At 48.3% G+C, this 19937-nt stretch overlaps 3 protein-coding genes across 3 annotated transcripts; all 3 read left to right on the forward strand.

Moving 5' to 3' along the window:
• The first annotated feature begins 868 nt into the window (after positions 1-868).
• On the forward strand, positions 869-4075 carry LOC116191989 (probable folate-biopterin transporter 8, chloroplastic). The gene is made up of 2 exons (XM_031520364.1): positions 869-1703; positions 2274-4075. The coding sequence occupies exons 1-2, from the start codon at positions 1250-1252 to the stop codon at positions 3434-3436; spliced, it is 1617 nt and encodes a 538-aa protein (XP_031376224.1). The 5' UTR covers positions 869-1249; the 3' UTR covers positions 3437-4075.
• A 98-nt stretch (positions 4076-4173) lies between these two features.
• LOC116191990 lies at positions 4174-5766 on the forward strand. Its single transcript, XM_031520365.1, has 2 exons — positions 4174-4980; positions 5226-5766. The coding sequence occupies exons 1-2, from the start codon at positions 4514-4516 to the stop codon at positions 5389-5391; spliced, it is 633 nt and encodes a 210-aa protein (XP_031376225.1). The 5' UTR covers positions 4174-4513; the 3' UTR covers positions 5392-5766.
• Positions 5767-13320: 7554 nt separating this feature from the next.
• LOC116191988 lies at positions 13321-16095 on the forward strand. The gene is made up of 3 exons (XM_031520363.1): positions 13321-14455; positions 14584-15973; positions 16092-16095. The coding sequence occupies exons 1-3, from the start codon at positions 13321-13323 to the stop codon at positions 16093-16095; spliced, it is 2529 nt and encodes an 842-aa protein (XP_031376223.1).
• The last annotated feature ends 3842 nt before the right edge of the window (positions 16096-19937 follow it).

Below are 19937 nucleotides of genomic sequence, written 5' to 3' on the forward strand. Positions count from 1 at the left end.
AAAAAACAACTAAATTTAGAGGACAAAATGAACACATTTTCCAAAGAATTAATAGCGAGAAAATAAAAGATATAATATGAATTACAAATTTTATAATCTTTAATTATTAATATTCAATAAGATATAAACAAAAGATATTATCTTTTTTGATTTTCCAATGATATTTTGTTAGTAATAGCATATTTAAAAAATAATAATGCATTTTTTAACATAATATAGTTTGACTTTTTAAATAAGACTACATATGAAATATTAAGTTTCTAATTCTTTTTTAGTTTCTATAATATTATTTATGATTGTTTTTTTAATAAATGGGTTATTTACAAAAGCAGTTTTCAATTTTCTAATAATATTTCACATTTCTTTGCATACAATACTTTTGTTTTTTTAATTTTCAAATGATAAATATCGATTTTTTAATTTTACTTTTATAATATTATTTAATAAATTATGAGTTTTTTGTTCTATTTAATTTTTGGCTTAATGTGTCATTTACAAAGTTGTTTTTGAATATTCTTAATATTACAGTGTACATAATGCATTTTAAGGTTCTTAAATATTCTTAAATAAAACAATCGTAAAATTAAGGTTCTTAAATATTCCTTTTTAAGAATTTTTAATCTAGATTTCATGTTCTTTTTTTTTTTAGTGTGCAAATTTATCCAGTCCGTCGATTCACTAAGGAGTAAAATCCTCGGTATGAATTTTCTTCGTTTAACTTTAAATTCTAATATGTCATGATAAGATGTAATATTTACATAATATTTTGTGAGCTTTATTAATTGAATCCATCACCATATATATCCCTATTTCTTTATATTTTTACACTTCAAGTGGGGAGAGCGGTAGACTGGTTGCGACAGGGAAAGGCTTCGTGCTATCGGCGAAACTGGGAGAGAGGAGTCGCCATCGGACGTAAGTCTCGCCATTGAAGGACAAGACAGGGCCCCGCCGAATCAATAAACAATTGAAACGGCCGCCAAACCATCCCGTGAGATGAGACAGCCTCGGACCTTTTATACACAATTATATTTATCTATACATACACAGACCTGTATTTATGCTAGAATCCTCTTGCGCTCTCCCCAACCCGGAAAACCCTCCAATACACTCTTCTAGATGCCTCCTCTCCTCTGCTTGATCTGCTGCAACCTTCGCAATATTAAGGAGGCTCCTCTGTCTCCCAACAACCTCGTCCTGCCTGTGACCATTGACTGTGGTCTGCTGAGATTTCATCAACTCAAAGGCAATGTCACTCTCTGCTCTTTCCCCTGAAACGCGGTTGTTGAGTCCCTTCTCAGTCCCCGTCCCTAAGAGCCGGGGAAACGACACCCTCCTGTGCAGAATCCACAGGAGCCCCAAAGGCGAGCTTGCACTGAGCTGCAGCTCCAAGGAGCTGAAATTCCTGTCCAAGAATGGCAAGAGCAGAGGCGGGTTCGAGGAAAGGAAGGGCCTTTCCCAGGTGGGTGCCGGAAAGATGTCGGTTTTGTGTGGTTTCGGGTACTGGGTTCAGGGGTTCAGGTGCTTCCCGTGGTTGGCTCTGAATTTCCACATGGCCCACAACCTCAGTCTCCACCCTTCTGCTCTGCAGCTTGTTCAGAACTCTGGGAACCTTCCAATGGTGGCGAAGCCGCTATACGGCATCCTATCCGATGCTTTTTACATTAATGGTGCTCATAGGTTGCCTTATATTTCCATCGGAGGTGAGTCGTCTCGGTTACTGCTGTAATTGACGCTCTTTCTTATGGCTGTTTCAGTGATGTTGGCCGGAAGCTCTGTTGATCCATACCCTCATTAGTTTGTCGAAAAGAACTATCTCTCGGCGTGATATTCGTCCTTCTTGTATGCCCATTTATGTCAATTCTATTTGCTTCTGTTCCTGCATCGGAGTTGGATTGGTTTAGTCAGTTGGACTGAGATTGTATGCCTTCTCTCTCATTATATGTCTGCCACGGTAGAAAAATTGTCAAGTCGGATTAATCTGTTCTTTATTGGGTAGGATACTTGATTTGTTTGTGGATGCAGTAAAGTTTTGGTTTTTCTTGAGTAGATTGAGCTGAGGAATCAGATGGACTTGTTTGCTATATCTTTTTGCTTTTTGTTGATCACTTGCTTCATGAAGCAACGAATTTAGCTTCCTGTTGCTTAGTGGATAAGTTTTCTTGACATGAAGTGCGTGGTTGGTTAACCAATGAGCCTCAGTATTAATTATTAGGTTCCCCTTTCCGTTTCATAGAATCAAAGTGTAGCTTATGAAGGCATGGATTTTACAGTCCTCTTGCAGGTTCTGTCGTGGGGCCCACTGGCATTGATCCCATCAGCTCGGGAAGCTCTTCCAAACCTCATGGCCTGTGTCCTTCTGAGTAATCTTGGAGCCTCCATCACGGAGGTGGCAATGGATGCTCTCGTAGCTGAGTACGGTCAGAGACACAGAGCAAATGGTCTCCAGTCTTATGCTTTCATGGCCTCGGCTGTCGGGGGCATACTTGGGAACTTCCTTGGTGGATATTTCTGGCCCACTGCAGCTTCCAAGACCATGTTCTTTGTATTCTCGATCCTACTGATTTTCCAGCTTGCTATTTCTATGGCAATTAAAGAGGAAGCTCTCGGAATACAAGCGCAGACCTCCCATTACGACGACAGACAGAGTTCTTCTATCTTGGGCATTATGGGGAGCCAAATGTCCAATCTTCGGAGGGCAATTCAAGAAGAGACCATCTCAAGTTCCCTTGTTTGGGTTGTGTCTTCCATCGCTATGGTCCCACTTTTGTCAGGTTCCATCTTCTGCTATCAAACCCAGTGCCTTCATCTGGACCCTGCAGTTCTTGGAATGTCCAGGGTTGTTGGCCAATTGGTTGCACTTTCAGCATCGTTTCTCTTCGATAGGTTCTGGAAGAGTGTCACAATGAGGAAGTTGATTGGTTGTACTCAGGCCCTTTATGCTTTCTCTCTTCTTCTGGACCTCGTCCTTGTGAAACAGATTAACCTCAGAATAGGAATCCCAAATGAGATCTTTGTCCTCTGCTTCTCGAGCTTAGCAGAGGCAATTGCGCAGTTTAAGCTTCTGCCCTTCATTGTGCTATTCGCGAACTTGTGCCCGAGGGGTTGCGAGGGATCTCTCATGTCCTTTTTAGCATCGGCACTATGTTTATCATCAATAGTTAGTGGATTTTTTGGTGTAGGGTTGGCTTCCTTAATCGGGATAACATCGGGTGACTTCTCAAGCCTAGCTGGGGGAATTCTTGTTCAGTTTGTTGCTGCTATGCTGCCTCTGAGGTGGATTGACAGGGTTCCTGCATCACCACCTATTGTGGAGAAGGAGAAGAAGAGGGGTAGAAGCAAGAGGAGTCGGAGGAATAAGAGGATCGGGAGGGTGGTGTTGAGGTTGCTTTATGCTTATCGACGTGAGAGAGAGTCCGAAACATTGCAAAGGTAAATTTGACAGTGACATAGTTCCGCATACAACCGCAGCTTTTGTCAAGATGTCTCCTGCATAGTATCTGGATCCAAAAGTTGGTGAGGATTAAAGACGCCATTCTAAGTCACAGTTCAGTGAACTCTGCGCTACTAATTCCACCAAGACAGATGGACATGGAAATACTCCGTTAGAAATTGTAATGCAGGTTCCCTCCGAGTTGAAGTGGCATGCAGGACATCCTGTTCTTGGAACAGATTTTGCCTCAAAGGCAACTGTTTCCTAGCTACTGGTCTACATTCTGCTAGAGGAAAAGAAACATCCGTCTCTTACATATGATCAGCTATTCTTTCGGAAATCAGATCATGCGCGTGTGGATATTAAGCAGGTTCTGACTTGAATCCGAGTAGTACTGGTTGAGAGTTGAGACTAGTGTGGAAAGCCAACGGTGCGGATTCAACTTCTTCAACTAGGAAGCCACATGATGAATCATTGAATCTCAAGTCCTATGGAACAGAGATATATCTCTGGGATGCTAGCTGCTCCAGCCTAAGAGTAGTTATGGTTCGGTTCGTTTTCTTTTGGCCGTTGATCATGGTCTGTATAATTCTTTCAAACTAAATCATATTTTATTGCGATATCACAGCTCTGAAATGAAAATCCATAATATTTAACGTTTAATTTTATGGCGCTAAATTTTTCTCTAGGGTGTTGAGAAAATCAAGGGAATAGAACTAGAACAACCAAATTTAGGCAAAGAACCAGACAAATAATTACTGGATTGAATCCTTAAACAAAACAAAACCGTGAAACTTCTTAATGTTTCTGTTGTCATCTCGTACGGTCCAGTCAGGGAAGCATCGATCATTTATCGACACAAACAACAAAAGGGAAAATGACAGCGTCAGATGACGTGTCACTTCCTCTAATTTCCCAAAACAGACTCGTAGATTCTGTTTGGGCGGTTGTTGGGGCGTTTTTTTTCCCTATTGGGCTGCCGTTGACGGTCCAAGGTAGAAGGAGGAGGAGGAGAGGCCGAGGAACATCCACAGGACGAGGAGGAGGAGGTAGAGGCACCACGGCCGCTGCCTCTGCGCCATGGAATGTGGTAGGAACGGAAACCCAACGTTGCCTGCTCCCCGGAGGGTCATGGTGGTGGTGGAGCCGACCAGGGAGGCTGCAGGCGCCCTCCAGTATGCCCTCTGTCATGGGGTAGTTGAGCGCGACGAGCTCATCCTCCTCTACGTGGACAGCCCGAACTCGTGGAGGAACACTCTCTCGACCCTGTTCAGGCAGTCCGGCGTCATTGCTTTCCCTGCAGGTGGTGGGACCGGGAGCACAAGCGGCTCCTTCACCTTCTCTTACCATGGCGTGGAGGGGGACTTTCTCGAGGAGACGAGGCGAGTGTGCGAGGCGGCTCAGCCAAGCGTGCGGGTGAGAACGGAGAGGGTGGAGATGGAAGGAGGGAGGGATAAGGCTTCCATGATACTTTTACAGAGCAAGTTGCATGGCGTTGATGTCCTCATCATTGGGCAGAGGAGGAGCCTTTCAACAGCAATATTAGGGTGAAATTTGTTTTCCTTTCCTTAAAAAATTATTTTGACATTTATTTTATTTTTGTTTTAACACTCAATTTATTTCATCTGTAAGATTATTTGCTAAAAAGTGATTTCAGGAAAAAATATATATATATGAATCCCGAAAACCGTGAATCGATGTTTGTGTAGACAATTGCTTGGATATCGTAACGGTTACATAAACTGAAGTTGAACATATATGACTTTACATCCTGTTTGGTATGTGGAAACAGATCGAAGCGGCAAGGAAGTTCACTGAGAGGGGTGAGAGTGGCGGACACGGCAGAATATCTGATCGAGAACTGTAGCTGTGCTTGCGTCGCTGTACAGAGAAAAGGTCAAAACGCGGGGTACCTGCTGAACACCAAGACCTTCAGGAACTTCTGGCTCCTCGCCTAGGCTCAAGGTCCCTATCATATCATTCGGCGACTCAACTAGCAACTTCTTAACCCGAGAGAAGAAGAGGTCATTCACCAAACCTGCATATGGTAACAGGCGTGTCTAATCTACACAACAGAGAATTTGGTGGATAAGAAAGAAGCAACTACATGATTCTGTGGGGCACTTGTGGTTTCTTTTGTTGATCTTGAAATGCTTGAGATGTTATGTTCGATTTGGTTTTAAGATGATCAGAGGAAACAAATTAATCTGTACATATTTCAGAAGCGCCAGTCCCCGAAGATGAGAATTATATGGAAATGTATAAGACAATCAGCAGAGCACCAACATCAAGTTTGTTCTCGTTTGGAAGGAACTTTGCTCTTTCAAGTCTAATTCGATCTTAATCTCAAGCAGTTCATTTCTTGAATAATGATTTTTGGATTTTTCAACGACCACAGTCCACTGACGCATGAGACGAGTGAACTTTTGAATACCCCTGAAATCGTCTTTCCCGAGTAAGTGGGAGAATGATCTTATATAGGGAGCGTCTCCTACTCGACTTGATTGTCTTGTCTTTGGTTGTTTTTGGGTTATTGTTCTCAGAGTGGATGAACACGGGGTGGGTAAGTATAGTCGATGTTCTTCAGGGGTGATATACAACCTTGAAGTTGGACCAGGAAACGACTCATCAGTGGTGGTAATCTCTGAAGCTCAGCTGGCCATTAGAGCTTGAAATTAGGTCTGATATGATCATTTCCGGTTTGTTGTCAGGTACTTATGCTGAATTTTGTTCAGTTCCTATCCTACTAAGACGAGATTGTAGAGACAAATGTTCTTCCTCATGCATATTGACAAACTGCTCAATGCAAGAAGTACTAATATCGCGCACTTCATAGTCTGTAGTCAGAGAAGCTGTTAGATCCCCCGAATGGAGAGAGATATGGCTTGGAAGTCTTCCATCCAGATCCCCCTCACTCACTGTTGAAGCAGTAGTTGAATCCTCTGGACCAAATGCAGCAGGAAATGGCAGGCTTCTCCATAATACTGGGGAGTTTAAATTGAGAGATCTTCTGATGGTGACACCAGTCTTCCTGTAAGATCGAGAACGAGCCTTCAACTTGCAGGGGCTCCATACTTAATGTTCATGGCCGTAGCTGCCTGAGCAACATGCTGAACCCCACTAGGCCATGATGTCTTCCACGGCTCCGAAAAATTCACATTAGGGGCTAGAAATTCAAAATAATTTTGGTAAATAACCTAAAAAAACACATATTATTCAAACATTCTCTAATCTAGCACAAACTTTAAAAATATTCTAAAAAAACACGAAGTTTCAAAATTTTCCCTAATCTAGCATGCAGTCTCCTTCTGTCCAAACAAAACCGTCGAATGCTGACGTGGCCGTTAACTTTTGTACACATGGCCATTATCCTCCACGTAAACGCCATTAAGTTCTTGTCTGAGCCGAGGAAAAATGAGAATGGGAATGAATATCAGGAGAGGGAGTGGCCGTGAAGGTCATGTACTGATGGTGAGGGGATCATTTGATGAACTTCATTGCAGGAGATGAGGATGATCCGAGAGATGGTGGTCTGAAAGGAAAAGAAAGTGATCAGGAGAAGCCATTGAGAGTGAGGGAAGGAGAGTTCTCGTGACTGAGAAAAAGTAAGCTCGTGAGTTCCAGCCTGTCAGCACCCAATTTTGGTCCACCGGCTTCAGAGGGGCAGAATCGTCGTTTTTTTGCCGCCCGTGAGGGAAGTATTTCCGATTAATTACCCGAGTATTCACGACTTTTCGGAGATAGCACATTTTCCTAATCTAGCACCAATTTTATGATTTTTCAAAAATAATACTATTTTGGGACGTTTTCAAATTTCGCGTGCATCGACGTCAATTTTCAAAATTCGGGACAAAATTCGAGATTGAAAATAATTTTATCGCGTAATATCGATCATCAAATTTTTCGAAGCGTGATGGCGGTCTCGAATTATTTTTCCGACGTCCGATCAAGAAGACGAGATTTTTAAATTTATACGCGCGTCGATTTTGAAATTCGAAAAAAAAAAAAAAAAAGTCAGCAACGGTCAGAAGTCACTGACTTCTGATCGCTGCTCCTCTTTCATCATTTATTTTCCTGTTCTTCTTCTTCCTCTTTTCTTCTTTTCTTTCTCTTTTCTTTCCTTCTTCTTCTCCCTCCTGGCAGGGACGGACCCGAGCCTTCCGCGCCGCTGCACCCGAGCCTGCCACACGCCAACTCCTCTGCACACGCCAACGTCTTCCTCTTCACACGCGAATGGATTTCGTGCACGCGATTTCTCTCTCTCTCTCTCTCTCTCTCTCTCTCTCTCTCTCGATTCCGGAACAAAACCGGAAGCTCACACGAAAAATGGGGGGGGGGGGGACAGACGAAAAAATCCCGGAAGCTCATCGATTCTCTCGGAAAAATTCCTACAGCCCACGCTCTCCCTCAGCTCCCGGATTCGAACCCCCTCAGCTCACGAACTCTCTCTAAAATCCCGGCCCGACTTTCCGCCGAGATCCACAGCTCGACCTCACGCCGAGACCCGCAGCTCGCCCACGACAGGAAAAAAAAAACCTCCAGCTCCCTCGCCGAACCCGCAGCTCGAGTCTGCCTCGCCCACGGCTCGGCCGCCGAACCGCCTCCTCTCTCCCTCTGAGTTTCCGTGTTCTGCTAACCGGGTCGGTTTCTCTTTTCGGGTTGAACAGGCACGCCATCCAGCAGCTCGGCCAGCGCACGCCAGCCCAGCCCAGCCATCGCGGTCCGGTCCGGCCCACTAACCGCGGTCCAGTCAGGCCTAGTCTGCCCTCATCGGCCTAGTTCAGCAGCCAAAGGCCCAGTTCGGCCCGATACCCCAGTTTGGCCAAATCCGGCCCAATCCGGCCCCTCTAGCAGCCCAACCCGTCCGGCGTTTTTAAATTTTTTTAATTTTTTTTATTTTACAGATTCACCCCCAATCTCCCGAACTAGGTAAATCCCCAACTTAGTGGCATGTTTAGGACTCCGCTTCTGAATATTAATGTTTACTTGGATGAATATGATGCGAAATGAATGTTATTGGGCTGTGCGGGTGATCAGATTTGTCTCAAGCTCGATTTTACGAACTTTTCGTTTTGTCTCATTTCAGTACAGATGACGCAATTTTTATTTTTCATCTGCCCTGAATTTTAAAATTGTTTCCAGTCAAGTCCCGATTATTTTAATATCTTCAGATCAGTCCTGAACTTTTCGGAATTTTTAAATCAGTCCCTAAACTTTTTGCAATTTTCAAATCAGTCACTGAATTTTTCGGAATTTTCACATTAGTCCCCGAACTTTTCGAATTTTCACATCAGTCCCTGAGCTTTTCGGAATTTGCAAATCAGTCCCTTAACTTTTCGGAATTTTCAAATCAGTCCTGAACATTTTCCAAAGACATCCAGCCCTTTCCTACTTGGATCACCGACCGACAGCGTGTGTGCCATGTTTAAATATTTTATTCTTGTAATTATATGTATACGACATGACAACGTGTGTGCTTTGCATGATTTTCCGCTTTCCATGAATCGGTGCCGTTTTATCGATTTCGTTGTTATCGTGTTTGTGTGCATGTTTGTATGTGTTTATCATGATCATGGCGGCACCGGTTATGTATATTTGTATGTTCGCCGTGCTTGATGTGGTAATATGCTATTGATCCGTGCTTAAAATGCTTCATTATCGTTTAAATCGAAACCTCACATGAATCGGATTAATCATGCAAACTCGACCTAAAATTAATTTTTAAGTCCTAAGGTGATCGGGAATTAGGATTCGCATCGGACGGTTCATCAATGATTGGCTCGACGGTCCGAAACCCAAACATTTAGAGCATTTGGCAAAACATTAATTAATTTAATCAATAATTTCACTAACGGGGTAATTGGACGTTCACACGATTAATTAATTCACTTGGCCCTAATAATTTTGTACGAATTGGTAATAAACCGGTAACACGCGTCGATAGGTTGCAAACATGCGTTGGTGCCCTTCTCAAAACTTGCAAATTTTATAAAACTCGAGACACGTAGTTCGATGTGACATGGATGTCTAGGAAGGACTTGCGCGTCTTGACTCGAGGCCTCACCTGATTTCAGGAAACTCAGGTCGGGACGTGGAAGTTCTTCTTAGATCACTTCCGGAAAGATTAACCGATCTTTTAGTTTTCCGGGGTTCTTGACAACCCTGGAAGGTTCAGGGGATCGGTTAGCGCCGGTCACAGGCCGAGGCGGCCCGTACCGCGTAATCTCTTTTCCGAAAATAATTTCCACATCAAGGGCAAAATCGTCTATTTGCAACCTAGCGACACCCCTAGGATTAGAATAATAAAAACGCTACGGTATCAGGGTAGGGATGGGCTACCTGTCTAGGCGCAACTTCATCTGCATAGCCCGCTCTATCCGATCGATGAGTTTTTGTTATTTTAGCATAGTCTCGGGTAGTTAATTCGGGTGGATTGGCTCAAAATACAAACACCGGACTAATTATATACTTGGTTAAGACAAAAACGGGCAATAGCGGGATAGGCGTTAGGTTCTAGGACTTACGAGCGAATCCATATTCGGTAATAACTTGTAACAACTATAGTGTCACAACATAGAACAATTCTAAAAGCAACCCACAAACATAAGATTTGACAACAGACGTCACGTACGTCAAGTCCTCGAAAATAATCCCAAGTGCGAAATACCTTCCCGAGGCGATCCTTGATCGATTTCACACCTTGTACCCACTTTGTCTGTTTAGGGTAGGATTTGCATGCCAAGATACCCCGGTTAATAATTGGTTAATTCACGTAAATTCGGCAATAATAAAACCCAATTGTTTGCTTATTTATGCCCGTTTTGTTACATTATTGCACTTGTTTTGTTATGCGGATCGAGCCCGATCCCTTAGGATACGATCCATAGGGGGTCCAACGCCCCAACCGTAGATCACAGGGTCTAACCCCCTAACACTGAGCGCGCATCTTAATTTCAATTCCAGTCTTTTCAAACCACACGGTGAGCACGAGTGGAATAATAACCGAACGCGATTCGACCGGGATTCAGTTGTTGTAATTTGTATTTTATTTATTTGAGAGGACAATGTAAGGATTTATGTTGTACATTTATTCATGTAAGAATCCCGGTCGGAGAGTGGACGGTTGGAGTGTTTCTTCGAATTTACGGTGTCAAAACGCGTAAGATGAGCGGAACTTAATTAAGCGGTAATTAAATAAAAAATGGCAAGCCTAGACAAGCTAGAGTACCGATAGGGCATGCGAGATATAGGCTCGCATGTAACAGAACCCTCGAATTCGGAACCTCAGGTTTCGCAGACCATATGCCTTAGCAATTAGGTGTACCCCGTACCCCTAGACCCGGGTAACTTGCCGGCCCTCGACCTTCGGGTCGTAAAATGGCAAGTGGCGACTCCTTCTCACGTGCGTCCGTCGCGCGTCCCCGGGAAGGTGGACACTCCCAAGCCGCGTTGCATAGGCGCGCGCACGCGTGCCCCGACGAGATGAAATTCGGGTGCGCACAGCTTGGCGACTCCGCTGGGGACACTTAGAGGGTTCGGGCTTGTTCCCGCTTGCTTTGTTTGCTTGTTTATTTACCGCTTTCCGCATTTCCCGCTTATCTACTTAACGCACTTTTATTTCCCGCACATGCATTGCATATCATACTAGCTTCTAGGTACCTATGGGTCGCGTTCCACGACCGGTAATAGGAGCATAGGTTAGATAGGGGTTCGAAGTAGGAGTACGGCGCGCAGTTCGACTGCCGTTTAGGCCTTGAAAAGAATCCCGCTCGGTTTCAAGGAATTAACACCCTTGAGTCGAGAGCCCCCATCCTTACGTAGCACGGTCCCTGTAGCACTAAAACCATGCATTCTGCAGGAGCTTCATGCCATCCTCCAACTCGGCTTCAACGACAGTCCATTGAGTCGGCCTGCGCGCCATTTGAGTCTTTTCCAATTTCGAGAGACATGTACATACACCTTGTAATTCAATTAAGCCGTGGGCATTTACATTTTCGCATGCATACATCATATAATTTTCAAAATTAGGGTGTCACTCGCATTGATGAATCCTAAGTCGATTTTCCTTTCATCTTGGTAAGGGATGTCGCGCCCGGCCTCCTTTCCGCGCCTCGACAGGATCACACCACCACTGGACGAAATCAACCGCATATGGATAAGCCTGCGCCGAATTGATCAGGACTACATCACCACCTTCGTCGGAGATGTACCTCTGTTGTCCGCTCGTCAGGTAGACTGGAATTTTCTCGGAGCTGCTGTAACGTTTTGGGATCCAGCACACGCCGTCTTCAACATCCAGGGCACCGAGCTCGCGCCTACTATTGAGGAGTATAGGACCCTCATCGGCCGGACCACAGTCACTCACAGAATTATGGAGCCTAATTTCCAGACTACTCGACCAGTTCTAATTTCGCGCCTACTCGGGGTGCAAAGGTCTTCGCTGCAGGCCGAACTCGCATATTCCGGCGGTACAGAGATAATAACTGCGAAACTACTCCGTTTTATCGATTCACAATCACGCGTGGTCCGAGGGGATCTTTTCCAAAAGAATTTGTGTCATGCAGTTTTACTTTTGATTTTTGGGACTCTTTTATTCCCTCGCGCAGCTGATCGTATAGACGCAACTTTAGCTAGCGTCGTCCTCCAAGTGGTCGGAGGCCGCGAGTATGAGGTAGGCCTAGTGGCCGAGACTATCCGGTCCCTCGACCGCATCACACGAACAGCTGATCGTAGGTTGAGAGGGTCCCCAATCCTCTTACAAATGTGGCTTCAAAGTCATGCAAACCCCTTCGGTCTCGTGAGGCCAGTCCTGTTTTTCAGTCGCTCGGGGTCGATCATTTCGCAGTTATTATCTCTGATACGTGTGGAAGAACGCAAGGTTTCCGAGTGGATCAAGATTTTTCGCGAAATACCACCTAGGGGCTTTAAGTGGCGAGCCGCGTGGATGCCACCCGGACCCGCAGCCCTTAGGTGCCCTGATTTTAACGGAGTACCACTCGTGAGTCATGCGGGGTCCACCACATATTTTCCGGCACGAGTGATGAGGCAGTTTGGCAGCCTGCAGACAGTCCCCGAGGACACGGCACGGGCTAAATTCGAACACACTTGGCGGGAGGATCAGACATCCGTGGATCGCCAAAGAGACATCGAACGGGTTTTGGACGCGTGGCGAACCGTGGTCATCGAGCGTCCGTATTTCCCCGAGCATCCAACCCTTGAAGAACAGGATTTCCAGGCTACCGAGGAATATGTCCTCCGTTTCTATCGGTGGGGTCCTACAGCACACGAGGATCTCGCCGACTCTCCACGAGCTGAAGATAACGGACCAACGGGAGCGTCTTTCACCCCGAACGTGGCCATTCAAGCAGAGCTTGCTAACCTCAGGGCCGAGAGAGATCACCTTCGTCGGGAAGTCGCAGAGAAAGACGAGCAGCTTGTGGATCAACGACAATTACAGAGAGAGCTCGCCCAGGCCCGCGCCGAGCTGCAGAGGCGCGAACAGGAGCTGGCACGAGCGAATGTCGCCTTGGAGAGGTTCAGGAAGAGAGCCCGTGGAGGTCCACGCACCCCTTAGGATAGACGCCTCCACCAGGCCCTCACCTGAATCGGTGCTCTCCACGGCAACAGTCACTCGCACCCTGAGCGCGGTGGAAGAACGATTTAGGGCTTGTTTTTAATTGCATTGTATCTTAGAAACCTTTTGAATCAATGCGAGTGACAACATTAGTTTTCAAATCCATGCATCTCATGCACGTCATCCCCTTATTTATTATGTCACACGTTTTTATTTTTAGAACGTAACTCGTTTGCGTAGATATTTACACACTTGTTAATACAGGTAACCATAACTGGCGCCACACCGTTATCTCACTCGTCTGCAATCGAAGATGGCACAGAACAATCAGCTTGCTAGCTCCGAGGAGAACACTCCACCGACGCCGGTTTATTATCAACCGTCCATGACTCAAGCACTGCCACCACTAACTCCTGCAGGCGCACCCCCGGTACACTCGGGAGAAATCCCGCCACCAGTCCCAACATCGGAAGCCCAAGCACCGTCCACCTCTACAGAGGGTGCGGCCCGCATCGTCGCACTGGAAGGCGATATCTCCACATTAAGGGGCACGGTCAATCAGATGGCTATCGACATGGCCGAGCTCATGGCCCTACTCAGAGCTCCAAACCGCACCTCCTCGAACTCTACTCCGCCTCCGGGGTACGGGCCAACAGTCGACCCAAACCCTTGGGTCCCGCCGACCCATGCTCCGGAAGGTATTGAAGCGTCTGCGATACACGCACCGGCGGGCCTCCCAGCTAACGTCCCTCCGCCATCGGTGACTCTCCCGGCAGCCATTCCTCTTCCACCGTCGAACCCGACTACTCTAGTACCGCCGCCGATGTCCATACCGGTTCCGGCACCGGTTTACGCGGCTCCTCCGCCGATGGTCTTCCCGGCACAGAGCCCCCACGCTCCTGCTCACACAGCCGAGCCTGTCCCATTCCAAGCTCCACAACCCCACATCAGCTTTTCTTACCCAACTCTACCTCCCCTAAACATTCCCATCCCTGAACCGGGCACGCCAACCCAGGCTGTCCCCATAGCTCCACCGACAAACTTTCTCCCGGAAATGGGGACTGAGCAGGAGCAGAGATTGAAGAAGATGGAAGAGAACATCAAAGCCTTACAATCAGGTGGTCCTCGCCTCGATGCCGGCGATTGCGATTGGAGTCTTTTTCCGGGTATGCGGCTACCCCCGAAGATTAAGGTGCCTGAATTCCAAAGGTACCATGGCACTACCGACCCCCGTCACCATCTCCGTCACTACAGGGGAAAGATGCTGCAGTACTGGGACTACGAAGAGTTCGTCATCCACACGTTCCAGGACAGTTTGGCGGGAGCGGCTCTTGATTGGTACATGTCACTGAAAGCCGCGGATATCCCTACATGGACGGACCTTTCGGGCAAATTCATCGACCAGTACAAGTACTGTGCAGAAACGCCCCCGACCCTGTTGGAGCTCAGTACAATGGAGATGGCCGAGGATCAGGGCTTCGAGGCCTACGCAGTAAAGTGGAGGGCTAGAGCGGCAAACATGTCCCCCCGATCAGTGAGGCGCAGCAGATCCAATTATTCCACTCTACCCTCAAAGGGGCCTACTACTTGCACCTGTTGGCTCACACGTCTTCGTTCTCCAACCTTATCGACGCCGGGAAGAAGCTTGATATCGGCGTTAAGCTCGGCAAGATAGAAGGACCGGCCGAGAAGAAAGAGGGAGAGTCCTCGAAGAAGGTTGCTACTGGGACACCCTCCGCGGGAAACAGGAGAGGAAAAGACGCGTCCGTCAATGCTGTTAACTCAGGGCGCCAAGCCCCCCAACAGTATTCCATCAATTACACGCCCGCACCACCGACCACTCAGGCGTATGCCCCACCTCCGGTGCATTATCAGCAGCAACTCCCAGCGCAACAAGTATATTATTCCGCCCCGCCGGCCTCCTTTCCGTTGCCGGCCCCGCACAATTACGTCCCTATTCCCCCTCCGATCCAACAAAGCAGGCCTCCGGCTTCGAGAACTCCTCAGCCGGTGCAACGGGCTCCGGCCCCGCAGGACCAACAAAGCACTGCGCCGCGGCGCAGACAATTCACACCCCTTCCGGCCCCGCTCTCCCACATATACCGGCAACTCCTCGCAGGCAATAGGATTAAATCAGTAGCGCCTAACCCCGATTTCGACCCCACCATTCAGGATCAGAGTCGGCACTGCGAGTACCATCAGGGCGCACCCGGTCACACCACCGACGATTGTTGGAAGCTGCGGGAGAAGATCCAAGCTATGATTGATGGCAAACAACTCACGTTCAACGCCGTCAAACCTCCGAACGTGCAAGTTAATCCTCTTCCCGATCACGGGTCAAGCTCGGGACCCAGCATTAACATGATCAGTGTTTGCGCCATAGGGGAGTACGAGACCGGGCAGGAGCCATCCGCCCCGTTCGTAATCGAATATGTGCCTGCGGAAACCGGTATAGGGTACGCGGGGTTTGATGCCACGCCCGCCCCATTCGTGATAGATGTCCCCGCACGAGAGCCATATCAAGATAGCAAGGTTCCGTGGACCTACGAAGGGAGTGTCGGGAACCTCGAGCGTCAATTCAGCGTCATGGGCGTGACGCGCTCGGGACGAGTGTATGAAAACCCGGAGGTCGCGAACAAAGGAAAGGCGCCTGCTGCGACATTAGGAATCGCCCCGGAAGCTACGCCGATCCCACAAAAGAAGGTGACCGAAGAGGAAGCCGAGGCTTTTATGAAGATCATCAAGGCAAGCGAGTATAAGGTTGTTGAACAAATGGGCAAGTCTCCGGCCCACATTTCACTACTCGCCCTTCTCTTAAGTTCGGAGCCACATCGTGAAGCGCTCCTGAAGGTCCTGACGGCGGCACAGGTCCCCAAGGAGACGGCTCCAGATCTCATTGAAGAAACCGTTGGTTCGATATTCTCCAACAATATTTCATTCTCGGATGACGAGCTTCCCTCCGAAGGGTACGCACACTCGCGGGCGTTGCACATCGTCTGTAAGTGCAATAACTTCGTGGTAGGCCGGGTCATGATCGACAATGGTTCGGCTCTCAATGTATGCCCTGTTTCCACCCTGAAGCAGATGAATGTGGATCTGAATCGTATTCGTCCAAGCAAGACAGCGGTTCGAGCCTTCGATGGCTCGCGGAGAGAGGTGAACGGAGAGATCGACCTTCTGATCGAGGTAGGTCCATGTTCATTCAATGTCACTTTTCAGGTGCTCGACATCCCCAATGCCTTCAGCTTGCTGCTCGGGAGGCCATGGATCCATTTTGCGGGCGCAGTCCCCTCCACCTTGCACCAAAAGCTTAAGTTCATCGTGGAAGAGCGACTCATCACGGTCAAAGGTGAGGAGGACTATGCGATTTATAAGGAGACGGCTGTCCCCTATATCAGTATTGGGGACGATCAGAACCTCCCCTTCCATTCGTTCGACACCATCTCCGTCATCCGAGACTACGGAAAGGCCGGTCCGTCCCGCGCCGACCGCATGGTGGGGAAGATCTTGCTGCGCCATAATTACATTCCGGGTTCCGGACTCGGAGCACGTGGGCAAGGGATCAACCGCCCAATCGAGATCGAAGAGTACAAGAACAGGAGGGGACTCGGTTTTCGCCCTTCCTGCCACGAGATTATTGAAGCCCGTAGAGGCAAGCGCCTCCACCGTCTCGCAGCGTACTACGGGAAGATCAACAGGGGCACCCCAGTTCCGCCACTCTCCCACTTCTTTTCAGGATCACAGCACATCGTCGGAGGTACTCTTGACGGCCCCTCCTCGGATTTAGACGACGCGCTTGTCGATCTGCCAGGCATATACGCCGTCACCGAGGAGACTCCTTCAGGGGTCTACATCCGCCTCGCGCAGGAGAATGAGGAGCTCAACAACTGGACCTCAGTCCCGCGCTACTCGGCTGTAATCGCCGATGTGTAAGGCTATCTTTGTAGACGATGTTTCCCGCGTGTCGGCAAAGTCATAAGCCACACGACGGAAGAGGGGTTTTTGTTATGGCATCAATGTTCCCACCTTCAATGAAATCCCTACATGCATTTTTGAATTCTCGTGTCTCCTTCGTTTCCTTCTCTCTTACTCATTCGCAGCACTTTAAATATTTCTAAGACGACTCGTTTAAATTTCCAGGCTCCACTCGAATCCAAATCTTCGACGCGTCGATTCGAACCCATCCGAAGAACTCCTCGAAGAGCCCCAACCCATATACTTCGGGGAAGGGCTCGACGAGGACGGTCGAGTGCCTGAGATAGAGGAGAGTTTGCACCGCCTCGAGAACCGTCAACTCACCTCAGTTGAGCCAACAGAAGAAATCAACATAGGCACTGAAGAGGAACCTCGCACGCTAAAGATCGGGACGGGCCTCGATCCAACACAACGAGCTCGGATGATCGATTTCTTGAAGGAGTACCAAGAGGTCTTTGCCTGGTCCTACGCCGACATGCCGGGCTTAGATCCGTCGATAGTCAAGCACTCTCTCCCACTCGATACAGAGAACTTCCCGCCCAAACGGCAACACCTACGGCGGCAGCGAGCCGGCCTTCTCCTCCGCATCAAGGAGGAGGTCGTCAAGCAGATAAATGCGGGATTCCTAGAAGTCTGCAATTACTCTGAATGGGTGGCAAACATCGTGCCCGTGGAGAAAAAGGACGGAAGGGTCAGGGTTTGCGTCGACTATCGGGACCTCAACAAGGCTAGTCCTAAAGACAACTTCCCTCTGCCTCACATCGACGTCTTGGTCGACAACACCGCGCGCCACAATCAGTTCTCCTTCATGGATGGCTTTTCGGGGTATAACCAAATCCGGATGGCTGAAGACGACAAGATCAAAACGACTTTCATCACGATGTGGGGCACGTTTTGCTACAAGGTCATGCCCTTCGGGCTCAAAAATGCCGGGGCAACCTACCAACGGGCAATGGTTACGCTCTTCCACGACATGATGCATAAGGAGATCGAGGTCTACGTCGACGACATGATCGCAAAGTCCAAGGAGGGAGAGGATCACCTCGTCAATCTGAGGCGTCTCTTCGAACGTCTCAAGAAGTACAAGCTTAGGCTCAACCCGGCCAAGTGCACATTCGGCGCGAAATCCGAAAACTGCTAGGATTTGTGGTCAGCGAACGAGGCATCGAGGTCGATCCTGACAAGGTGAAAGCGATTAGGGAGTTACCTCCGCCATCAACAGTGCGCGAGGTACGGAGCTTCTTAGGACGACTGAACTACATCGCGCGTTTCATCGCGAACTTATCAGATAAGTGTCAACCCCTCTTCCGGCTGCTTCGTAAAAATGCAGCAATTGAATGGGACGACGATTGTCAGAAGGCCTTTGACGATATTAAGACATACTTAGTTCAGTCGCCGGTGTTGGTCCCGCCCACGCCAGGTCGACCTCTCATTCTTTACCTGACGGTGCGCCGGCAATCATTGGGGTGCATGCTGGGACAAGAAGATGAGTCCACACGCGCAGAACATGCCATCTACTATCTGAGCAAGAAGTTTACTGAAGGGGAATCCAATTACCCGGAGATTGAGAAGATGTGCTGCGCACTGGTGTGGGTCATGCAGAGACTTCGACAGTACACCCTCTATCACACTATCCGCTTGCTGTCGAAAGCGGATCCCCTGAAATATCTACTTGGTAGCCCATCCTCCATGAGGAACATTGCAAAGTGGCGCTGTCAACTGACGGAGTACGACATCGAGTATGTGCCCCGCACATCAGTCAAGGGGCAAGCAATTGCAGACCATTTGGCGGAATTTCCCATCGAGGATGACACGCCGATCAACTCCGACTTTCCAGACGAAGGGATCCTCCGAGTAGATGAGGAGGAGGATGGGACCGCGTGGAAGATGTATTTCGACGGCGCGGTGAATTCCACCGGTTCTGGTATCGGCGCAGTGCTGATATCCCCGGACGGACGTTATTACCCGATTGCAGCAAAAGTTAATTTTCTCTGCACCAATAATGTGGCCGAATACGAGGCATGCATCCTTGGCTTGCAAGCAGCGATTGATTTCAAGGTGAAGGAGCTAGAAGTGTTCGGAGATTCAATGCTCACAATCTTCCAAACGTTAGGGCAATGGAAGACGAAAGACGCAAAGTTAGTACCATACCACGAGTATCTCGAGGAGTTAGCGGAGAACTTCGAGAAAATCTCGTTCACCTACACGCCACGTATCAAGAATCAGTTTGCAGATGCACTTGCGACACTGGCATCAATGGTGAGCATCACAAAAGAAAACCTCATCGAGCCACTTGAGATCGAGATTGCCAAAGGCCCGGCTTACTGCGACACAATCGAGGCGACCGATGAACAGCCATGGTACGAAGACATCAAACATTTTCTGCAAACTGGCCAATACCCGACATTTGCCAACCGTCGGGACCGGAAAACACTTAGGCGACTCACAGCGCATTACTTCCTGAGCGGAGAGACTCTCTACCGCCGTTCCTTCGACGCCACGCTACTCCGGTGTGTTGACGAAAACGAGGCACAACGCCTCATGGGAGAGATACATGAAGGGAGTTGTGGACCCCATATGAGCGGTCTCATGCTCACCAAGAAACTCATGCGCCTAGGTTACTTTTGGTCCACCATGGAGGCCGACTGCGCCAAACACGTCAGACACTGCCACTTGTGCCAGGTCTATGCCGATCAGATCAAAGCACCCCCCAATGAGCTACGCCCGATGGCGGCCCCGTGGCCCTTTTCAATGTGGGGCATTGACGTGATCGGCCCTATCAATCCCAAAGCATCCAATGGACACATGTTCATTTTGGTGGCAATTGACTACTTCACCAAGTGGATCGAGGCCATAACGCTCGCTTCGGTCACCGCAAATGCCGTGGCACGTTTCCTTAAGCGCGACATCATCGCCCGATATGGAGTCCCCGAAACAATCATCACCGACAATGCT

The sequence above is a fragment of the Punica granatum genome, unplaced genomic scaffold (genome assembly GCF_007655135.1).
Source record: "Punica granatum isolate Tunisia-2019 unplaced genomic scaffold, ASM765513v2 Contig00644, whole genome shotgun sequence".
Taxonomy (NCBI): Eukaryota; Viridiplantae; Streptophyta; class Magnoliopsida; order Myrtales; family Lythraceae; genus Punica; species Punica granatum.

What these genes read in the sequence shown, in the direction of transcription:
- LOC116191989 (XM_031520364.1), top strand. Translation starts at nt 1,250, where the DNA reads ATGTCACTCTCTGCTCTTTCCCCTGAAACGCGGTTGTTGAGTCCCTTC. An exon ending in GCCTTATATTTCCATCGGAG is followed by an intron (nt 1,704 to 2,273) that starts GTGAGTCGTCTC and finishes TGGATTTTACAG; the next exon opens with TCCTCTTGCAGGTTCTGTCG.
- LOC116191990 (XM_031520365.1), top strand. Translation starts at nt 4,514, where the DNA reads ATGGAATGTGGTAGGAACGGAAACCCAACGTTGCCTGCTCCCCGGAGG. An exon ending in CTTTCAACAGCAATATTAGG is followed by an intron (nt 4,981 to 5,225) that starts GTGAAATTTGTT and finishes ATGTGGAAACAG; the next exon opens with ATCGAAGCGGCAAGGAAGTT.
- LOC116191988 (XM_031520363.1), top strand. Translation starts at nt 13,321, where the DNA reads ATGGCACAGAACAATCAGCTTGCTAGCTCCGAGGAGAACACTCCACCG. An exon ending in CCCGACCCTGTTGGAGCTCA is followed by an intron (nt 14,456 to 14,583) that starts GTACAATGGAGA and finishes CTACCCTCAAAG; the next exon opens with GGGCCTACTACTTGCACCTG.